Source organism: Sinocyclocheilus anshuiensis, unplaced genomic scaffold (assembly GCF_001515605.1).
Source record: "Sinocyclocheilus anshuiensis isolate Anshui unplaced genomic scaffold, SAMN03320099.WGS_v1.1 scaffold1625, whole genome shotgun sequence".
Taxonomy (NCBI): domain Eukaryota; kingdom Metazoa; phylum Chordata; class Actinopteri; order Cypriniformes; family Cyprinidae; genus Sinocyclocheilus; species Sinocyclocheilus anshuiensis.
Genome location: NW_015539802.1, coordinates 27,545 through 47,183, shown reverse-complemented (window position 1 = coordinate 47,183; position 19,639 = coordinate 27,545). Strand labels below are relative to the sequence as shown.

The following is a 19,639-nucleotide window of genomic DNA, read 5'->3' as shown; positions in this document are numbered from 1 at the left end:
AGAGGAGAGGAGAGGAGAGAAGAGAAGAGAAGAGAAGAGAAGAGAAGAGACGAGACGAGACGAGACGAGACGAGAAGAGAAGAGAAGAGAAGAGGAGAGAAGAGAACTAATGCAACTCATTCTGAATTTTACTTTAAGTACCAAACTAAAATATACTGTCCATACAATATGAAACCATTGTTTTTATAGTTTACTCAAACTATTTTCAGTATGTGATATAAAACTAAAATAAAACAAAATATAATTTTTTTTTTTTATCTAAACTTAAACTCAAAACTTAAATTCAAAATGTTGCCTTGGCAAATAACTGAAATAAAATAAATGTAAGTAATTAAATAGCTAACGAGGTAATAAAATTAACAAAACCTAAATAAAATAAAAGCTATATATAAATATTAAAAACACTAATAAAATTGAAAGCACATAAATTATTACAAATTATACTCCAATTAAAATAAAATCTGAAAATATAAAAGCTAAACGATAATTCTAAAAATTAATACATAATATAATAGTATTAATAAATTAAATAATGATTTCATATAAATAATACTAAAATAAGTCTGAAACTGACCAAAGAAAACCGAGTAAATATGAAGCACTAAGCTATGCAAAGTAACCTACTTAAATCACTATTTTTTCAAAGTCATGACCTTAGTAATGATCTTTAAAAAATAAAAGGCATGCAGTTGAGGAACCGTTTATTTGGGCTATCCAGGTAAATTAACTGGGAATAATTTGGAATAAATTGATTAAAATGATTTGCTTTATGTTAAAATAAAGTGAATGACAATTATATTTTACATTCAAATGCATTTCATTGACTGTTCTAAATAAAATAAAAAATAAGTCAAATTAATTTGATTTAGAGGTTTAAATAACAAGGAGGAAACAAAAACTTTCCTTAGAAATGTAGCTGAATAAGTAATGAGTTTCAATAGCACTTGACTACAATTAAACAAAATCCTTAAGCAGTTGTAACAGTAATGAGGTACAATTAATCAGGTACTTGCACGTCAGGTTATATTATATCCCTGCTCGAAACAAAAACTGATCCGCTGCATGACTTTATTGGTAATCTCCGCCAGCTAAAGCTCTCTGCTAACAGTTAGTTAGTTAGTTAGTTAGTTGGTTGATGAACGGACCGAGCAGCGGATCGGCTGAACGTCTCACCGATCATTTCACAGACGCGCCGCTCATGGTCCGCGCGTCGCGTGCGCTGTATCTACACAAACACTCAGCGCTTTGTGGAGCTGCTCCGTTCTCGAGCCGAAGGCGCGTCCTCACACCGGCAGAGCAGACTGTCACGGAGAAGATGCAAGAACGAAGATCCGCGTGTCGTGAGGGACGTACGAGCTGACGCGTGTCTGTCTGTCTGTGACCACATCTCGGGAGTTTTGTCAGACGACTGTCTGTCTGTCTGCCTGCAGCTCAGAAAACACAACCCACTACTGCGACACAGTCAGATCTCAACGCGTCTCACTGGAGAATTGTGTACTCTAAAACTAACCATACGTTATATTCCTAGATTAAAAGGATTGGTATAAATGGTACAGATTCGCTCTAGAAATTGCTCAAATGTATTTTATAAAGTCGCTAGTAATCACAAACGAATTTGATTGGTTAATCCTGAGAAGCGCTGAGAAAAGTAACAGATCGTGTGTGATCACGCTATCAATGTGCTGCTTCCGCTACAGGTTGAATAATAACTCACATCTTTACAGCAAAACTGAGAAGCTCAAGTAGCATTTAATTTAACCAAAAAAAAAAAAAGAGTGCAAAAATTAAATATAACAATTATTATATTTCTGACCAATTAGAGACAACTTTCGAGTCTCTAACCCTACCATGTTCTTTTTCTAATGATCAGTATCAGCGAGTCAAAAGCGAGTCTACTGGCCAACAACTAAATAATCCAGATGTAGACTACCTTGCCTAGATACTGAAAAAAACTTTTAAATCCTAAAAAGCTAAAATAACTGTTTTCAAAAAGCATAAGCACTTAGCCTACACTAAAATCCACCAGGTGGTACTGCAGCACTGTATTCAGTGTCAATGTCAATTTGTATATAGGCTACATATATATTTCCCCCGTTTTAATGGGCCCAGAAACATTAATACGGCCCAAAAACCTTCAAACTGTTAAATGTCACTCCACGAATATTGTTGTCAGTGGCTTTTGATTATCTCTCCAATTTCACTGTAGGAATAGGAATCACCAGTAAAAGGCCAATGACACAAAAAAAATTTTTATAAGAAAAACATTCTAAAACATTTTTTTTTCTTTTGTGAAACGGTATATGGTTATGTGTGTTGTTTTGAGGATTTCAGTAGTTTATTGCGAATACACAACCAGTTTCATAATGTTTATGATAGAATTAACCACCTCCTAATGAATTACAATATTGCATATGATTACATACAGATACAGTAGGCTATCTGCATTGTATGATATATATATATATGATGTTTGTAAATAAAAGTGCCATAATGTGAGCAGATGAAAACCACTAAAAGCAAACAATAACTCCTCAAAATGATGATTACATAATACATACAAAAATCATGAAACTTCCATTACAAACAAACAGATACACAACAAAACCATACCCAGAGAAGGAGCTGAGTACAGTATTGTGAATAATTCCACCCACCAAAACCCTGACGTCAATCTTTGATGGGGACACTAGACTCAGCGGGACTTCTGACCCCACTACATGAAGGCTGAAGCGGAGAACAGAGCCTGACCAGACTGTTTTCTAAGCAAAGGTTTCTCTTTGAAGTGACACCAGTGATCTCACTGTTGACCTTTAAACGTGAAAGAAAAAGAACAACTATTTCATTATCTATGTGCATCTGATCTGAGAACAGTGTGTCTCTCTGTGATAGAAATGTTTTATGGGTTACTGATTGTGGGAGCTTTTCTGAAATCAGTTTCAAGGATTTTAGTTGATAAGGAAACTAGGCTACATACAGAGGAAAGAGAGAGGCAGCCTATAGGACAGAAAGTCTGCTGTGATTGGCCACTGTGCATTGAAATATATGATGGACTGACCTGAACTGAACATTAAAACTACACACTGACCACACAGAGTAACTCACAGATCTCCACTGCAGATCATCCAGACAGGTAAGGACAAAATCATCAATCTATAGTTGACATAATAAATGCTAATAGTTCACAAAAAGGTTAATTTTTGTTCAAATTAGTTCAATGAACTAACAATAAACAATACTTTTACATTCAACACTCTATGTTAATGTTAACTTCTACATAATACATGTTTACCATTTTAGCTTGTAGGTATAACTTAGCATTAATGTATAATAAACAAACATGAATTATCAACGAACAAGTAGTAGTATATTTATAAATAACATTAACAGATGCCCGCCTTCTATTGCTGCCACACAAGATTTAACCTTGACTGAGGTCGAGTAACTCAAACAGTAACTTACAGTTATATTATAAAATAAGAACTGTGTGACTTTTGATTCTTGAAAATATGTAACAAATGTTATTAAATTATCCAGTAGAAAACTGTTCTTGACTCATAACTTAATATTTTCTAGTAAAATGTATCTCTTCCTGAGACTTAGTATTATTCCATTAAAAGTATTTGGTAATATTAATATCAAGTAATAAAACGATTATATCACTACTGTTTAATCATTTTATGCTTTCTTATTTGAGATACAGTAAATTATTTTTATTTGTATTTTTTCTAGAGTTACAGTTACCTCTAACCGGTTACTTCTAATGGGGGCAACTCTAACGCTCTAATAAATTTCATATAAATATCTGGCCTTTCTTAATGTAAATATATTAGTGGTAATATTAGTGCTGGCACATATAAAAAGAAAGCAGATTTTTAATATGTGTTACTGATGAAAGGAAGTGAAATAAATAAATTCCCCTCTATTTAGCTTTAATTTACACACAACGTCATTATAATTTGCACAAGATGAAAGATATTTATTCAATCAAAGATTTTAGATTACAGCTTAAAATGTCTTATTTTTTATTATAAGTGTGTCCCAATTTGTCTATTTATGCACTATCACTATTCTTTGCCATATTGTAGAATAAATAGTGTGTGTATTATGTTAACACTGAAAATTCGAACAAGAACAAGTGCACCCAGATGATGCACTTATTTAACCGGGTAAAAAAGTGTGGATTATTGGATTGAAAGACAAGGGCTATCAGACTCTGATGCTGGATCACAAACTGCTTTTCTAAACATCATACTAGACGTTAAAATACATAGTGAATAGTATATGTGTACAGTGTATAGTTCATCACTTGGGTGGGTCACAACTTATGTCTCACAATTGTTTAAAATGGTATTAATTTACCATTAAAGAGATATATGTTCTAAAAATGAAAATTCTGTCATCATGTCATTACAAACCTAAATGATTTTCTTTCTTCTGTGAAGCATAAAAGAAAACATTTTGAGAAATGTCTAAGTGTTGTTATTTGCAAATTCAGTGGCAGTCAATGGGTATCGGTTTGGCAACCAACATTCTTCAAAATATCTTCTTCTGTGTTCTGCACAAGAAAAAAGTCAAACAGGTTTGGAAGAACGTAAGAGTAAATGACGACAGAATTTTTCATTTTTTACTGAACTAACCCTTGAACCTTTTCTTTCACTTTGCAGAGTTGATCAGCATTATCAATCACAATGTGGATCATCCAGAAACTGCAGGCGGGAGCAGAAAGTCTCCCGGTGCAGATCAATCAGCTCATCAGCAAAAACAAAGAGGAGATTTCGGCCAAGACCAGCATCTTCAATAAACTGCACAGCAACGTCCTCACACCTGATAAAATCCCTGACTTCTTCCTGCCGCCCAAGCTGACCAAGCGCTGCCTCATGGCAGACGCTGAAAAAATCTCACAGTGTCTGAACGAAGAAAAAAAAGCTCCCAGCTTCACAAAAACATCACTGTCAAGACCTGGTACCGCCCAGCCACTGAGAGCGAGTCTAAATAAACCTACAGCAGCTTTAAACAAACTCAAACCCATCCCATATTCACTGAGATGCTACGAGTCCGGTTTATTCGAGAGTCCGAACACGCGTCGCAAAGAGTCTTTGTTCCATTCCACACTTACCTGTTACACACTAGAGCGAATGACCATCAAAACACCCAAACTGTCCTGCAGAGCAGTGCTGAAGACGGCCAGCACTGAGAGTGACACGCCCTCTGCTGACTCCTCCCCTTACTCAATGCCTCCACCAATCAGAAGAGAGGATTTCACCATCTCTGAAGAGCCGCTTCAGCAAGATGTTCATGCCTCCAGAGCCGAGAAAAAGAAAGTTCACTCCACTCCAGACAAAAAGTTCATGTCAAAAGTCCCTCATCGTGCGAAAGTTATTCAAACGTCCCGTTGCGCCAAACTAGCCCCGCCCATCCAGTTCCCCCTGGACATGCTGCACTGCCAGGAACGCTTCCATCAGGAGCACGTGCTTCCTTTGCCTCAGAGAGGCCGGGTGCGCGTCTCTGCCTTCAGGGCCAGCGCGGCCCAGTGCTCTACGACAATTCGCATCCGCGTAATCTCGGTGGAAGGCTTGAGAGATCTCGCTGACCTTCGACCTCTGACCTGCAGCTTGACCCTAAGCCTCACCCCTGGCAAGCTGCAGCGGCAACACAGCGCCATCATCAGGAACTGCCGTAACCCTGTGTTCAATGAAGATTTCTTCTTCCAGGAGCCCGAGGAGCAGCAGGGCAGTCTGGGAGATCTGGCGCTCAGACTGAAGGTGCTGGATAAGGCCTCAGGACTGGGCCGAGGAGTGGTGCTGGGGATTGTCATCAAACCTCTCTGTCAGCTACTGCCACTGTGATGCAAACACACATGGAAATGTGCTGCATTTGTAGTACTATATGTGTGATAGTGCTCTGTTTGCAGTTCTAAATTAGCAAGAGTTAGTGTTTTTGAACCATGGAAGGTCAATGCTCCCTGTTGAAAAAATCAGCTTAGGTATGTTTTGAAGCATGACTGCTGGTTTGAGCTGCTTTAAGCTGGTCCTAAGCAACTAGCTCCTGCTCAGGACCAGCTTAGGACCAGCACATGAACAGCTAAGAACCAGCTTAAACCAACTCAAACCAGCAGTCATGCTTCAAAACATACCTAACCAGCATATGCTGGTTTTTTCAACAGGGCTGTACTGACGTCATGATCCAGAAGGATCTGGGTTATTGATGTTGCAAACATGTTTAAAAATGACTTGGTAAAAATGGTTGTTCAGTGCGGAGCTCCTAAAGGGACATGGGTGATTGAAAAGAAAGTTTAGACCAAAATTTTGCATTGCTATGAGAAACTCTGCATTCCCTCACAAAACTTTTTTGATTCCCCAAGAAACTTTGTGTTGCTTTGCGAGTCTTGCTTTACCCAGAGAAACTTTGCATGTGCTCATAAAACCTTTGTGTTCCCTCATAAGCTTTGCAATCCCCAATAAACTGTTTTTACTCACAAAACTTTCACGTTTCCCTCACAACACTTTTGCATCTTCCTGAGAATCTTTGCATTCTCTCACAAGTTTTTGCGTCTCCTGAGAAACTGTTCACTCGCAAAAAATTTGGTTTCCCCAAGAAACTTTGCGTTTACTTACAAAACTTTTGCGTTCTTCCCAGAAACTTTGTTTCACACAACTTTTACATTTCCCCCAAGAAATCTGCATTCCCTTGCAACACGTTTGCATCCCCTGAAAAATGTTGTGTTGCATCGCAAGTTTTGCGTGACCCCAAGAAACTTTACATTTATTTGCAAAACTTTCACATTTTTCCCAAGAAACTTTGTGTTCGCCTACAAAACTTTTGCACTCTCCCAAGAAGCTCTGCATTTGCTCACAGAAGCAGCGAACACAAATATATTTTTCTTCACCGTGTGCCCTTAGGGGCTCCAGTTAAAATCAGATTTTCCTTTATTTTTTGCAATGCAAGGAAACTTCATGCTAGTTACTATGATCGGAGCTGTGTGTTTGACAGTGTTTAATTAGACTTCTAAACACAACCTACATCCAGCCATAAAGATAAAGTAAAAAATGAACTGTAAATGAATAGATCTTGTGAACTGCACAGATGTTACACAGTGTTACACACATGTGCTGATCACTGAGCATTAAGCATCATGATGCTTATGTTGTTCTTAATTGTGTTGTGAGTATTTACTGTATGCATCTCACGTTTATGAAACTTTTAAATAGACATATTATAATAGTTTAAATCTCTCGGAATGTGGATTTAAGAGATAAGAAAACAATTCATAAAAGTACAGAAATATTATAAAATTTCAAAATGGCAAAATTTCAAAGAGATGTCTGTTTCGATTATTTAAAAAATAAAATAAAATAAAACTATAAAAGTTGTCACCAAAAATGTTTATATTTTCAGATCTGATTAAAAAAGGTCTAATCACAGGTGATTTGTCAATACTTAAAATTGTTTTGTTGTTTACTCCAGTGTCATTTTAGTATAATTTATATTTGATATACAATTCAAGTATTTATTTTTTATTTAAATTTTAGTAATTTTATGTACTTTTGTCATTTTAATTAGATTTTTCATTATTATTATCTAGATTTTAGCTTTATCTTTAAAGTCCCCATGAAATCAAAATGAAAGTTTTTTGGGTGTTAGTATCAATATGTTAGTCTTAAGGTTATCTATAAGGCAGTGTGCTCCAAAACAGTGACAAAATTTGCATTTAGAAGATATAAGCATTCAAAGCTTTTAGTTCGTCACTTCCGTCAAAACGGCTCAACAATTTTTTTTTGACGTCACATCGTACTTCAGCTTCTCATCAAATCTTCTGACCAATCAAATGCTCTCTAGAAGCCGAAGCGCCCGCCCCCTACACTGTAAATAGACGCTGAAGCTGCAGCTGAGATCAGTCGCTTGTTCACAGTGAGTGTAGTATTTCCTGTACAGTGAATGGCAAGTAGTGCACAATGTAGGCGATAGGGAACGATTCAGATAGTCTAAATATGCTTTCGATTGGGGCAAATGAGGTCTGGTTTCACGTTGTGTCACGCGAACCGCAGCAGCGCACAGTCTGACTTAGGCCAGAGACGCGATCGCACGGAGCGGATCATATGCGGAGTCCGCGAGTCGGCATATATTAAACACTTTAAAACTACACAACCTCAGCATGATTATGATTAGAGCCTGACCGATATGGGTTTTTTGAGGCCGATACCGATATTAGGGAGTAAAAATGGCCGATATCGATATATCGGCCGATATTCTTCGTGTATATTATAGCACAGTACCAGTCAAAAGTTTGGACACTTTTCCATTCGTGTGTCCAATCTCGAACGCCACCCTCCGCGCGTCGGTAGCCCGCCGGGATCGCTTGATCGTTCGGCGCCGGACCGCGAATTTAACCACCCGTAACTCCCGAACCCCGGGGGCTATCGACGGTTACGAATTACGTGGTCTCATTCGAAAGCGGGCCTCTAGACGTACACTCGATTCGTGTTTGTGAGGGTTCCTCAAACTGAAGGGATCCCCCGAATTTGGTGCGGATTCGCCGCGCCGTTACGGATATATGGCCGTTCAAAGTTTCAATGGTTTTCCATTGACTTAAGCTTTAAAGCGTTTCATCCAGGTCGCCAGTAGCAAACAATGGAGCGCGCTCTGTTGGACAAACTAAGTAATTACACAATTTCAAGCATTTTATCTGCGTTATATGTTCTGTAAAAAAAAACTCATATCGGCGGCATATTCGCCGATACCGATATATCGGCGACAGGCTCACATCGGCAAAACGATATATCGGTCGGGCTCTAATTATGATCACTATTTTGTTTTACTAAGAGTTTCATATTGAATCTAGGGGGTAATCTATTAGACTGTGGCTGGCTTTACAGAGCTCAAGGGTGCAGATATAAACAAAACGCTATTGGCTAATTTAAAAAGGGGGCGGGGCTGCTCGATATGTCCCGCCCTGTCTTCCTGTTTCAGGTGAAATTATGTCACCACATAGAATAACGCTGCTGCGCGTTTCAAGGCACTTCAGGGGACCTTTAACTTTTTAAGATTTAATTTGTTTTTATTTAAGTTTTAGTTTTTTAAGTTTGTGTTTTTCAGCTAATATTTTTATTTTTATTTTATTTCAATTAAAGTAAATCATTTGTAATAGTTTCGGTTACTTAATTACAAACTAGAAACATTTAAAATGTGTTCTAGGTTATTTAATGGCTTTTCAGGTAAACCAACAGCAAAACAAATGTGGAAGAAACACAAACAATTACTAAACAAGCAATAACTTCAGGGATAATATACTCAATAGCAAAGGATTCTTTTGGAGAAAAGAATTTTAATAAATTAAAAGACATGCGACAAAATGTCCTAATATCAATATGCCAGCTTGCCTTGTTTCATTAACGGAATACAATCTCTGAACACAAGAGGGCGAGCGTGAGTTTGCTCTATCTGGTCTCAGCTTTGACTTTCTCAAGCACTCTTAGTGCTTAGTCTGAGACTTTACAGGAAGGAGAATGAAAACCAGTTAACCGAGGCCAAAGTGTTTGCCTAATTGAGATAATCATTACAGAGATGTGCCGTGTATGAACTCTTTCACAAACACACATGTTGCAGGAGTGCACATGCTGTAAGGCCAGTGTTAAGCAGATAGAAAGAGAGTGCTAATTAGTCCAATAAAAACCCAAGTGCCTGCTCTAATAGCAAGATAAATGTGCAGGGAGGCAGCGCAGGACCTTTCCTTTAACTGCTGTCAACAGCCAATTAACTCGAAATGAGCAGTGTGTGCATCTCTCAACACTCATCATCAGACACTCGCTTAAAAAAATGAGCCCGCATGCATGGACACACACACACACACACACACACACACTCACACACACACACACTTAGCCATCTAAATGGGGACATGCCATAGACTTCTGTTGTTTTTATACTGTATAAGTTCTGTAACCTTTTTTTTTTTGTACAAATTAGGGTGCTGCCCAAAAAGGCGGTTTGTATCTCACTTCTCACTTCTGGGAACAAATTTCTCCACAAAATGGACATTGGATAAAAGGATATTGTACATTTCATTAAACTGAGGAACACACTGCAACCGGGGCAAGTTGTCACAAAGGTAATAATCTCAGGAAATATGAGGTTTTAAAACAGAGGTCCAATTACTCAAATGTATGTTTTATGAATTCTATGTGTTTTTTCCCCTCAAACATCTAGTTCAAACCCCTCTTTTTTGTGAAATACTATACTAAAAATACTACAATTACAATATCCTCATATTTTTGCTGTAGTTGTAGATTAATCAATACAGTAAAACCACGCATATTTTGAGAAAAAGTCAACTTGATGAAATGACGGCAGATTTGAACTTAAATTTATGGTAACTCTTTATTTTTAACATGACATAGTTACATGTACTTATAGTATCAACAGTAAATTATGCATAATTACAAGTAAACCAAAGCCAAACGCTAACCTTAACCCTAAATTACATGTAATGAATTAATATTTAATAATAATTATTATTAAATTTAACGACATCCCCTTAAAATAAAGTTTATTTAAAAAAAAAAATTTATTTTAAGTGTACATTCATTTATTCACTTCATTTATTACTAATATATAATTTTGCTATTTATTATTATATTATAACAATATTACAACATTTATATATTCATTTATTCATAAAAATAAAACACCTTAAGAAATTGTCACTGGAGTAAAAGTATGACAGCTAGTTCTTTTAGGACAGCTGAAAGTTATGAAAAGCTTAAAAACTTCATAAAGGTCTTAGAAACACTTGAGAATTCATGGAGGTAATCAGAGGAAGTAGCAGACAATCTGCTATATTGAGCACCATTAACACGGGACTTGGCTGCATCTAACAATCCTTGTTAAAAGGACAACCTCCAACCATTTCAATTAGCCCGCGGGGCAGTCCGAACACGGCTGTCTATTCTTAGGGAATCACTGAGAAAGAGAGATTTAGTGATCAGCACTACAGCTCTGGTGACCTCTACTCATCTTTTGTTAATGCACGGCAGATGAGCTTTTTATTATGAGCCGCTGACTTATGGCTGGAGGTGTGTTGAAGGGGAAAGGCAGAAGGCACATGCCAAGTAATGAAGCTCAGCCCTGAAAGAACAAATCAATGTGCTTCCACTGAACTCCAGCACCTGAGAGCTGCCACACATGAACCACAACCTGAGGAGCAAGACACTACTGTGTGATGTCCTTTAACATCTCGAGGATATACATTTGAATGCGTCCCTCAGTTTTAATTTGTCTACCAACAATGTTCATCCATCGCCAGAGAAATGTGTCATTTTGTCATTGCTTCTGAATCTGAATGTCATTTCCACTGTCATCACAGTTAACATGCTGTTTGCATCTATAGATTTTAACATTAAAATATTTTATTAATATTTAAATTAGTGTTAAAATTGTTGGTTGCAGTGGAAATAAGGTCTCAAACTAAGGGGCAGTTGAAATTTAAGGGGAAAATAATACACAAATACTAAAATAGTTTATGCACTCATAGTTTTTTTAGTATTAAAAATGAAAAAGTGTATTTTTATTATAAAATTTCATACTTCAAGAAAGTCTTTAATTAAATACAAAAAAAATAAAAAAAATAGAAATAGCAAGAAACTCAATACACGAAGGCATCTGAAAAGTAGCAAAAATAAATGATTAAATAAATCATGAAATTTTCAAGAAATTCAATATAACATTGAAAGTTGTAATATTTAACTAAATTAAACACCTCGAAAAATGCACAAGTACGTTTAGCTGCCTGGGGTTGGTAATGTTTTTGAAAGAAGACTTTTATGCTCACAAAAAGAAAAAAAAATACAATTTAAAATAACTGCTTTCTATTTGAATATATTTTAAAATGTAATTTATTCCTGTGATGAACAATTACATTTTCAGCTTCATTACTCTGGTCTTCAGTGTCACATGATCCTTCAGAAATCATTCTAATATGCTGATTTGTTGCTCAAGACACATTTCTTATAATAATTAATGTTAAAATCAGTTGTGCTGCTTCATATATTTGTGAAGACTGTTATATATATTTCTGGCCACAAACCTTTGAGCAAAAAGTATAATATAAGTATAATGTATATAAACCTAATGGTATTTGAGTTTGCTGTTGTTGAGTGAGTTTGATTTCCATCATCGTACCTAAATTTGAACAGTCTTTAATGCTACTTAACAGTAAAAATTTCCCTGATATCAACATTTCAAGAGACAGACAGATTAAACAGTGAATCTATCAGTTCAATTATGTGATATGAAGAATTAAGACAATGTATCTATTATAATATTACTAATCCACACTTAATTATAACATTTATAAAGAATTGTACAATTGCACTAAGTTGCTGTGCTGTTGCCGGCTCATGGTGGCAAGAAGCTTCATGAATTAAACTCTTCATTATGAAGACGAGGTCTTTGCAGTCATTAAGACGGGCATGAATGTGTCACCTCCACCCCTGCTGAAGTCAGAGTAATTAACAATAATATCTCCTTCAGTGTCACATGATCCTTCAGAAATCATTCTAATATGCTGATTTGTTGCTCAAGACACATTTCTTATAATAATTAATGTTAAAATCAGTTGTGCTGCTTCATATATTTGTGAAGACTGTGATACATTTTCTCAGAACTATTTGACGAAGTCAGAGTAATTAACAATAATATCTCATATCAAATTCTGCCCCTCAACAAGCCGCAGACCAGCAACTTGACGATGACCTCATTCCTATTCATCCTGACAATCCATATTTAAAAGACTCAAGGGTTGAAAAAAATCAGCATATCCTTCTTATTGAAAAGTCACAGCGTAATCGGAATTGCAATAAGAAATGGTCACATATTTGCTTTTTTCCCTTGGCCTATGTTTCATTTTCAACAGGTACTTACATATGCAAAATGTCACATTTTGTTTGAAATTTACACTGTAGCTGCTTATGGTAAAAGACAAATTTGATGTCGTTTAAGATGCCAAGAAATTGAGATTGCTACCGTCAGACAGTAATGAATCCGGAGAGTAATGAAGAGAGAGAGACGGATCATTTTCATTGACTAGATGCGATGTGGGTGTAGTTTTCACATCAGGCAGCCACTTGTGCATCTTATTTGTTCAGAGGGCAGGTTCGGCTCACTCCTGGTGTGAGCGTGTGCCACAGCGCGCAAATCAAGACGTATAAGAGAGCCTTTGCCATGCTAAACAGTGACACTCTAAATGGCCTCCCAACTGGCAGCTTTTGTGTTTTGAAGAGGACCAGCTTCTCAACTTCAAAGGTGAAATTTATGTCAAGACGAGCAGGACAAAACAGCTTTATCAGACGGCTGCTTTTGAAGTCATGCGGCCGTCTCGACCGGCGCTTTACATGAAGCACAGCATCCCAGACAAACACACACACATAGAATAACCTTTTAACAAAGAAAATCTGTCGATTTTTTTTTTTAAGACTGACATTTAAGTTGATAATTTAATCGATCCTATAGTCGTCCTTATTCATGTATCAACATAATTTAATGAAATCTACATGTGTAATCAGCAAAATGTTAAGAAAGTGTCACTTTTATCAGAGAATTAAAATGGAAAAGAAAAAAAAAAAACAGGCCACCAGGTTGAACCGCATGATTACACTTAAGCTGAATAGACATTTTCAACTACATAAAACAAATGTGTTTGCTTCTTGAAAGTTCATATAGCCTACTTGGTTTAACTGAACTTTTTTTCTCTCTAAAATTGTTTTAGTTTCATGTTTGATACTTTAAATGGAAGATCAGGTCAATATAATACATGACAGAAGAATGTTTTTTGCATATGTTGTATTTTTTCAAGTCAGGTTAGGTACGCATGCAGCATCAATACTCTTGAAATATATTCCTGGCTATATTAGAAAGCTACATAAAATACTGTTGGCTGGAAATGAATTCAGTCCAGCAGTGAACTGAACAGCACTAAACTTATAAAGCAGCACTCAACAGCAGGCTGGATTATTAGGTCACTGCTCCTCTGCTGGACAGCGCCATGTTTTCTGTAGTTTGGCAAATAGACTCAGTCTTTCGTCTCTGTGCCTTGGAGCAACAATTGTCTTAATGTTCAGAAATGGTGGGGAAGCGAAACCATTACTATTAAGCTATTTATGCTTGTGGATGTTCAGCCACTGTCTGTTAGGAAACAGATCAAAATGAAAGAATTCACAAAGTAGAATATTCAGTCAAAACACACTGTAAAGATTATTTAACAACTATTTTCTATTCATAAAAATGCTGTTTTGTATTAAAATAGTCTTTTTATTTAAGTATATTTTAAAGAATGTTCTCATATTACTGCCTATAATTTTACACATACAGTATATGCATATATATGCTTTTAATTTTCCATATATAAGAGCAAATTCAGCTTAGAGAACTAACAGATATAATGTCACTCTGGTATAAACAAATGAACAAATCAGTGAGGAAAACGACGGTCAGAAAGAAATAAAGACATTCCACTGCACAGAAAGTGCAAGGGATTTTACTCTAAAAATATTTAATTTACAAATCTTATACAATTATACTGCTTTTTTTGAAACTCACATGCCACTTTAAAACAGCACACTTAAACCAGGCCTGCTTTTATTCACTATAATTGTCTATTTGATTGTTTCATCTTCGTAAAATCTTTCAATGTTGTGTTAGTAAATACCACAAGTGCAATTCAAACGCTGTAAGTGATGATATTCTACACCTATTTACATGTATAACATTTATGATAATATATAACAACATTTTAACATAAAGGTATTTTCTATGTTACATGAATACAATAATTTAGCAAAAAATTCACTTTGGGTTATTTCATGACTCTCTCCCGGACGCACAGCAATCCACTGTTTCAACAGTGGCACACAAGCATGCAAGTCATCATTTTTAATTCATTACACACAGTCTTTGTAGCTTTTATAAGGCTTAATGTTTAAGGGTTTACAAAATGTACATCAATGTTTTTCTTTTTCCAGTTTATAGTCCTTTGTACAGAACACTGTTTTTTTTTAAAGAAGCTAAAACATGTTCACATACCATAAAGCTGAAAACTGCAGAGCCCAATTCTGACAATCTGCACTCTGCAGAATTTAACACACAGCCAAAAAAAAAAAAAAAACAGTTCTTAAAGGATCTTCCGGAAAAGGCTGGCATCTCAAATCAGTCCACAGCCGTCCCCAAAACATGCTCCACGTACCCTCGTGTCTGAATCTTCAACGGTTGGCTCAGGACTGCAGGAGAGCAGGATGGAGAGACCCGCTTTTCTCCTCAACAAGAGCTGTTGCGTCTCTCTCCATCAGCGCTGCTGTTCTCGGGCACAGCTGCGTTACTCCCGGCATCATGCCAGTCAAGGACGGGACTGCGCCCAGGGTTGGTGTGGGTTTGATGGGCACGGGCACAGCAGGCATGCTTTGGGTTCCTGGGTGATGATGGTACAGCCCCTTGACCGCCACATTGAACGGTGGGTATTCTGATGACACCGGCTCAGACAGCATGCCCACATGTGGCCACACCGAGTTGACCATGCTGCCCAGTTGAGCGGGCACGGGATACCCGAGGTGATGCATGACCGAGGCGATGGGCAACCCACTGGCCATCACTCCTTTATAGTCTCTGCCAATCAGGCTCTCGATGGCAAACGGGTGTTTGAAGCTACTGCTCTGCCCGCCGCCAAGCGTGTAGCTCTGGAAGTGCGAGAGCCGCCCCATGGTGCCCAGGTACTCCGGGTGTCCCACGCCCAGCTTGCCCGAATGGTGGTGGGATTGGTGCAAGGCATGCTGGGCATGAGAGTGGTAGGAGTGCAGCACGGGGCCGCTCTTGCAAGCCGAATGCTCCACCCGGAGGAGCTTGAAGCGCTTGCGGCGGCGCAGGAAGCTGCCGTTCTCGAACATGTCTCCACAGTCCGGATGCAGGGCCCAGAAGCTGCCCTTTCCCGGCTGGTCGGGGCGCCGGGGGATCTTGATGAAGCAGTCGTTGAAGGAAAGGTTGTGTCGGAGCGAGTTCTGCCAGCGTTGAGTGTTCTCGCGGTAATACGGGAAACGGTCCATGATGAATTTGTAGATGTCGCTGAGGGGGAGCATCTTCTCAGAGGAGCTTTGAATGGCCATGGCGGTCAGAGAGATGTACGAGTATGGAGGTTTCTGGTCACTGTAGGAGTTCTTGCCTGGCCGAGGCATTTTTGAAAATCTCTTCAGGATCAGTCAGAAGCAAGCCAGCATATCTTCCGTTGACATAAAAAAGTCATTCAGCGCACTAATAGCCTAATTTTGATTGACTTCAGCTGTTTGTTTTTTATGTTTACAGATGCTTTATACGACGCTAGTCACGAAAACATCTCACAAAGTTCAAAATCCACAAGTAGGCTATGTAAAAAAAACGGGACCGTTTGAAAGTTACCTGTCTAATGTTACTCCTCTCAGGGCGCGGGAAGTTCTCTCGGAGGATGCGCGCGCTCGGCTTTGACTCACAGAGGATCCGCGACGCTTTTGTAAGAATGGCAGAGGTCCAGACCCCCGCTATTTGCGTTTTATTATGATGACACTGACTTTAGGACGAATAAGGGGTAAATAGGGGGAGGGTCTGACTTCATATGCGTTTAGTCCTACTCATCTGTACCAATCAGAAGCAAAGAGCAGCGCGCTCGCTAATGAGTCTGATAATGATAACACACACTGCAAGACTAATGACGTGAATGCGAATGATCCGTATACTGTTTTTGTAGTGCACTGGAATTGTTTTAAATGTCTCGAATTCCAGAAAATCGAACTTTTTTTGAAGTTTAGACTTTATTCAAACAGGAATATAGTTCATATTTGTCCTGCATTGTTCACACTGGTTTAATTTTCACTCAATGCACGGTAAAACTGTTCAAATGTAAAATATTGTAAATAAAGCCGTTCTATAATTGAGTATAGCCTAAATAAATATTTATGGCGAAAAGGACATTCTATTTCCTGTGCAAACCACCACATTTATTTCTTACATTATAAAAAGTCAATTTTTTTTTAATCAGTTTTGTACATTGGAGTGTTTGATTTGTATGCTGTTTAGTTACTGCTAGCATTATTTGTATGTATACCCTGATGGTGATTTGTGTTCGTGTGAGTAACACTGTGCTCTGTCTTATTACACCACACTTGCTGAAGATGTGCTGATAAACTTTAAGTCAATGACTGCCATTATACCACTTCTGTATTATCGATATATATTTTAATTTATAGTTATGAACTATGAAAAATAGACTCATAAAAATTACATGTAATATTTTTTTATGTTATATATGAGACAAAACAATTCACAGTGAGGTTTTCTCATTATCTTCTGTTCTAAAGATGTTTAAAATAAAAATGAAATAGGCAACAGGGATTTACATTTAGGGGGAAATGATTTCATTGCATTTCCAGTAAGCTATATCTTACAATTGCACACACTTTTTTTTTTTTTTTTTATAAAATAATTTATAATTATAATTTGAAATAAGACATTCATATGATAGTCATAATATTAACATACAGAATATTATGAGAAGCTTCGGAGATAAATGTGGCTTTTTATTTAGTTAGCCTAACTCGTTAGTTTTGTGAACCACAACATTGTCCTCTAGGCAACTTTTAAGGTCTTCTGACAGATCTGCAGATCAGAGATTTCACAACTTATTAAGCTCATTTTTGCTCACAATTTTTTGCTCACCCCTTAAGCTAAAAACAAATTGTGCTAAAAATAAAAAGTGAAAAGCTCGTTGTGAAAGATGGAGAGAGACAGCAGAGAATGAGAGGGTGAGAAAGGGAAGACACCAGGACAACCACATCTTCACAAAAAGGATAAAAGCATCTATTCATAATTTTTCTTCCCTGAATATGATCCATCTGGATACCTTATGTGAAAACTTGACCCCAGTAATAGACAAACACGTTGCTTCCACAATTACATACTATTTCACAACTCTTGAGTGATTTCAGGTGAAATATTTGTGACAAGTCGTTCAGAAGCGCACGCGTCTGCGCGCCCGTTTTTCACCGGCGCTGAACGGAGTCAGAATCAACCTGTCAAGCTGTTTGCACTTTGCTCGTATTTCACAAGGATAAACACTTCCTAACCACAACCCCCGAGAACAGGTTCTCCCGTAAACAGAACAACAAAAGCTCCGCCGCTCTTGCGCGGCCAGGTGTCACGGCACGGTCCCGCCAGGCGCCCTCTTACGCGGTTCCCGGCGGGTCGCGAATACATTACATTAATTAAGCCTTCAGTGATTTACCTTCCTGAGAGAGATGTCCAACAATATAATTAAAGGCGTAGTGGTTATATTAGCGATGAATATTCAAAACGGTGTCAATTAATTAGCCAACAGATCTTTCTCATTATGTTCCTGAAGAGCTCCGGTGTTCCTCTAGTTTAAAGGGTCACCGGCGAACGAGACGCATGCATATTTCACACCCAGCGCCATTATGTCCCGCGCTTAATGTCTTTTGAAATGCAACTCGAGCGCCGGACCGCTGACGAATAACGTGTGTTTAGAAGCGCCTTTGACGCGCGAATCACGCGGCGCGCTTGGCACCGGAAGGCCCCTGCGAGGCTGCCGTTCCTCCTCACCGTGTTGTTTAGATCAATATTAAACCTGCTCCCACAAAGCGCGGTGTTAAGTAGACAACACGCTGATATGCATAGAAAATTAATTAGACGGCTTTCGCTGCATTCAACTCCTGGACAAATAACAACTTGTAAAGTGCACCTTCTGGGCATATTGAGCATATGCTGGAATTAGCCTTAATTGACTAATTACATAAATTACTCATTAATTTTACAGCACATCAATTATAAAAGATATATCAATTAATTTTGCATAAATTAAGGGCCGAACGTGGCAAAAACGGAGACGGGGAGATGAGCGCGCGAGGAGGGGGTCGGCTCTGGGCCGCGAGGCGAGGGTGGGGGGGTTCGTCTGTTTGTTCCAAGATGCTAATAATTATTTTGTTCAGCTTTGGGCGAGAGATTCTTACTCTCGTCGTACAATAGGAAATGGAGAAACCCGCAATCACGGTAGTAATAATAATAACGTTAAAGACCCCTTACTAAGCGAGCATAGTCGCGTTGCCGCAAGGATGAAGCATTTAAATCAATTAGAGTGGTCCTGTTGGGAAATGGGACTTTGGCACCAGCAAGAGGACTTCATGGCCACCGAATGATTTATGGATGCCGATTAACATATGATCGCTTTAAGTGTGACGCGGAAGTCCTCCCAGAGTTTAGGTGATCGCTTTAATGCTCCGTTTGAAAGTTTATGAATTCTAGATCAGTTATATCAGGGCATATGCCTAGCGCTCAAACGCTATAAGACCTATTATATCTCTAAAGCAGAGTTTTAAGATTAGGCTTTATAAACTCACTCACTTCGACGATATTATATAATTTAAGATTTATATAATTGTCCTTCCTTCCCGTTGCCTCTGGTCTATATATTTATGCAGGCAAACTCATTCATCTTCCTACCTGCAGATCAGGCCGACATACACAATTGAGTACAAAAGCCATTCTCGTACTTAATATGGAATATACATTTTGGTTCTCTGTATTTGTATTTTTTTTCCCTCTCTTTCGCTCGCTTCTC

At 37.9% G+C, this 19,639-nt stretch overlaps 3 protein-coding genes across 5 annotated transcripts in view; 1 reads left to right on the top strand and 2 right to left on the bottom strand.

Annotated features, from left to right (window-relative positions):
- LOC107683875 (glycerol-3-phosphate acyltransferase 4-like) overlaps positions 1 to 1,465 on the bottom strand; it is a 25,669-nt gene extending 24,204 nt beyond the window's left edge. For both annotated transcript variants that reach the window (XM_016479924.1, XM_016479925.1), the window contains exon 1: positions 1,174 to 1,465. The gene's annotated coding sequence lies outside the window, so the exon portion shown is untranslated. The remainder of the gene's footprint in view (positions 1 to 1,173) is intronic.
- Positions 1,466 to 3,081: 1,616 nt separating this feature from the next.
- LOC107683902 (C2 calcium-dependent domain-containing protein 4C) lies at positions 3,082 to 5,846 on the top strand. 2 transcript variants are annotated; one of them, XM_016479966.1, is made up of 3 exons: positions 3,082 to 3,130; positions 4,496 to 4,579; positions 4,665 to 5,846. In XM_016479966.1, exon 3 carries the CDS (start codon positions 4,689 to 4,691, stop codon positions 5,844 to 5,846), a length of 1,158 nt encoding a protein of 385 aa, XP_016335452.1. In that variant the 5' UTR covers positions 3,082 to 3,130; positions 4,496 to 4,579; positions 4,665 to 4,688. The 2 variants fall into 2 exon arrangements, with proteins under 2 accessions (XP_016335452.1, XP_016335451.1); XM_016479965.1 differs by lacking the exon at positions 4,496 to 4,579 and having other exon boundaries at positions 3,088 to 3,130.
- Positions 5,847 to 15,260: 9,414 nt separating this feature from the next.
- LOC107683901 (forkhead box protein B2-like) lies at positions 15,261 to 16,276 on the bottom strand. The gene has a single exon (XM_016479964.1). The coding sequence runs from the start codon at positions 16,209 to 16,211 to the stop codon at positions 15,261 to 15,263; it is 951 nt and encodes a 316-aa protein (XP_016335450.1). The 5' UTR covers positions 16,212 to 16,276.
- Positions 16,277 to 19,639: the final 3,363 nt, after the last annotated feature.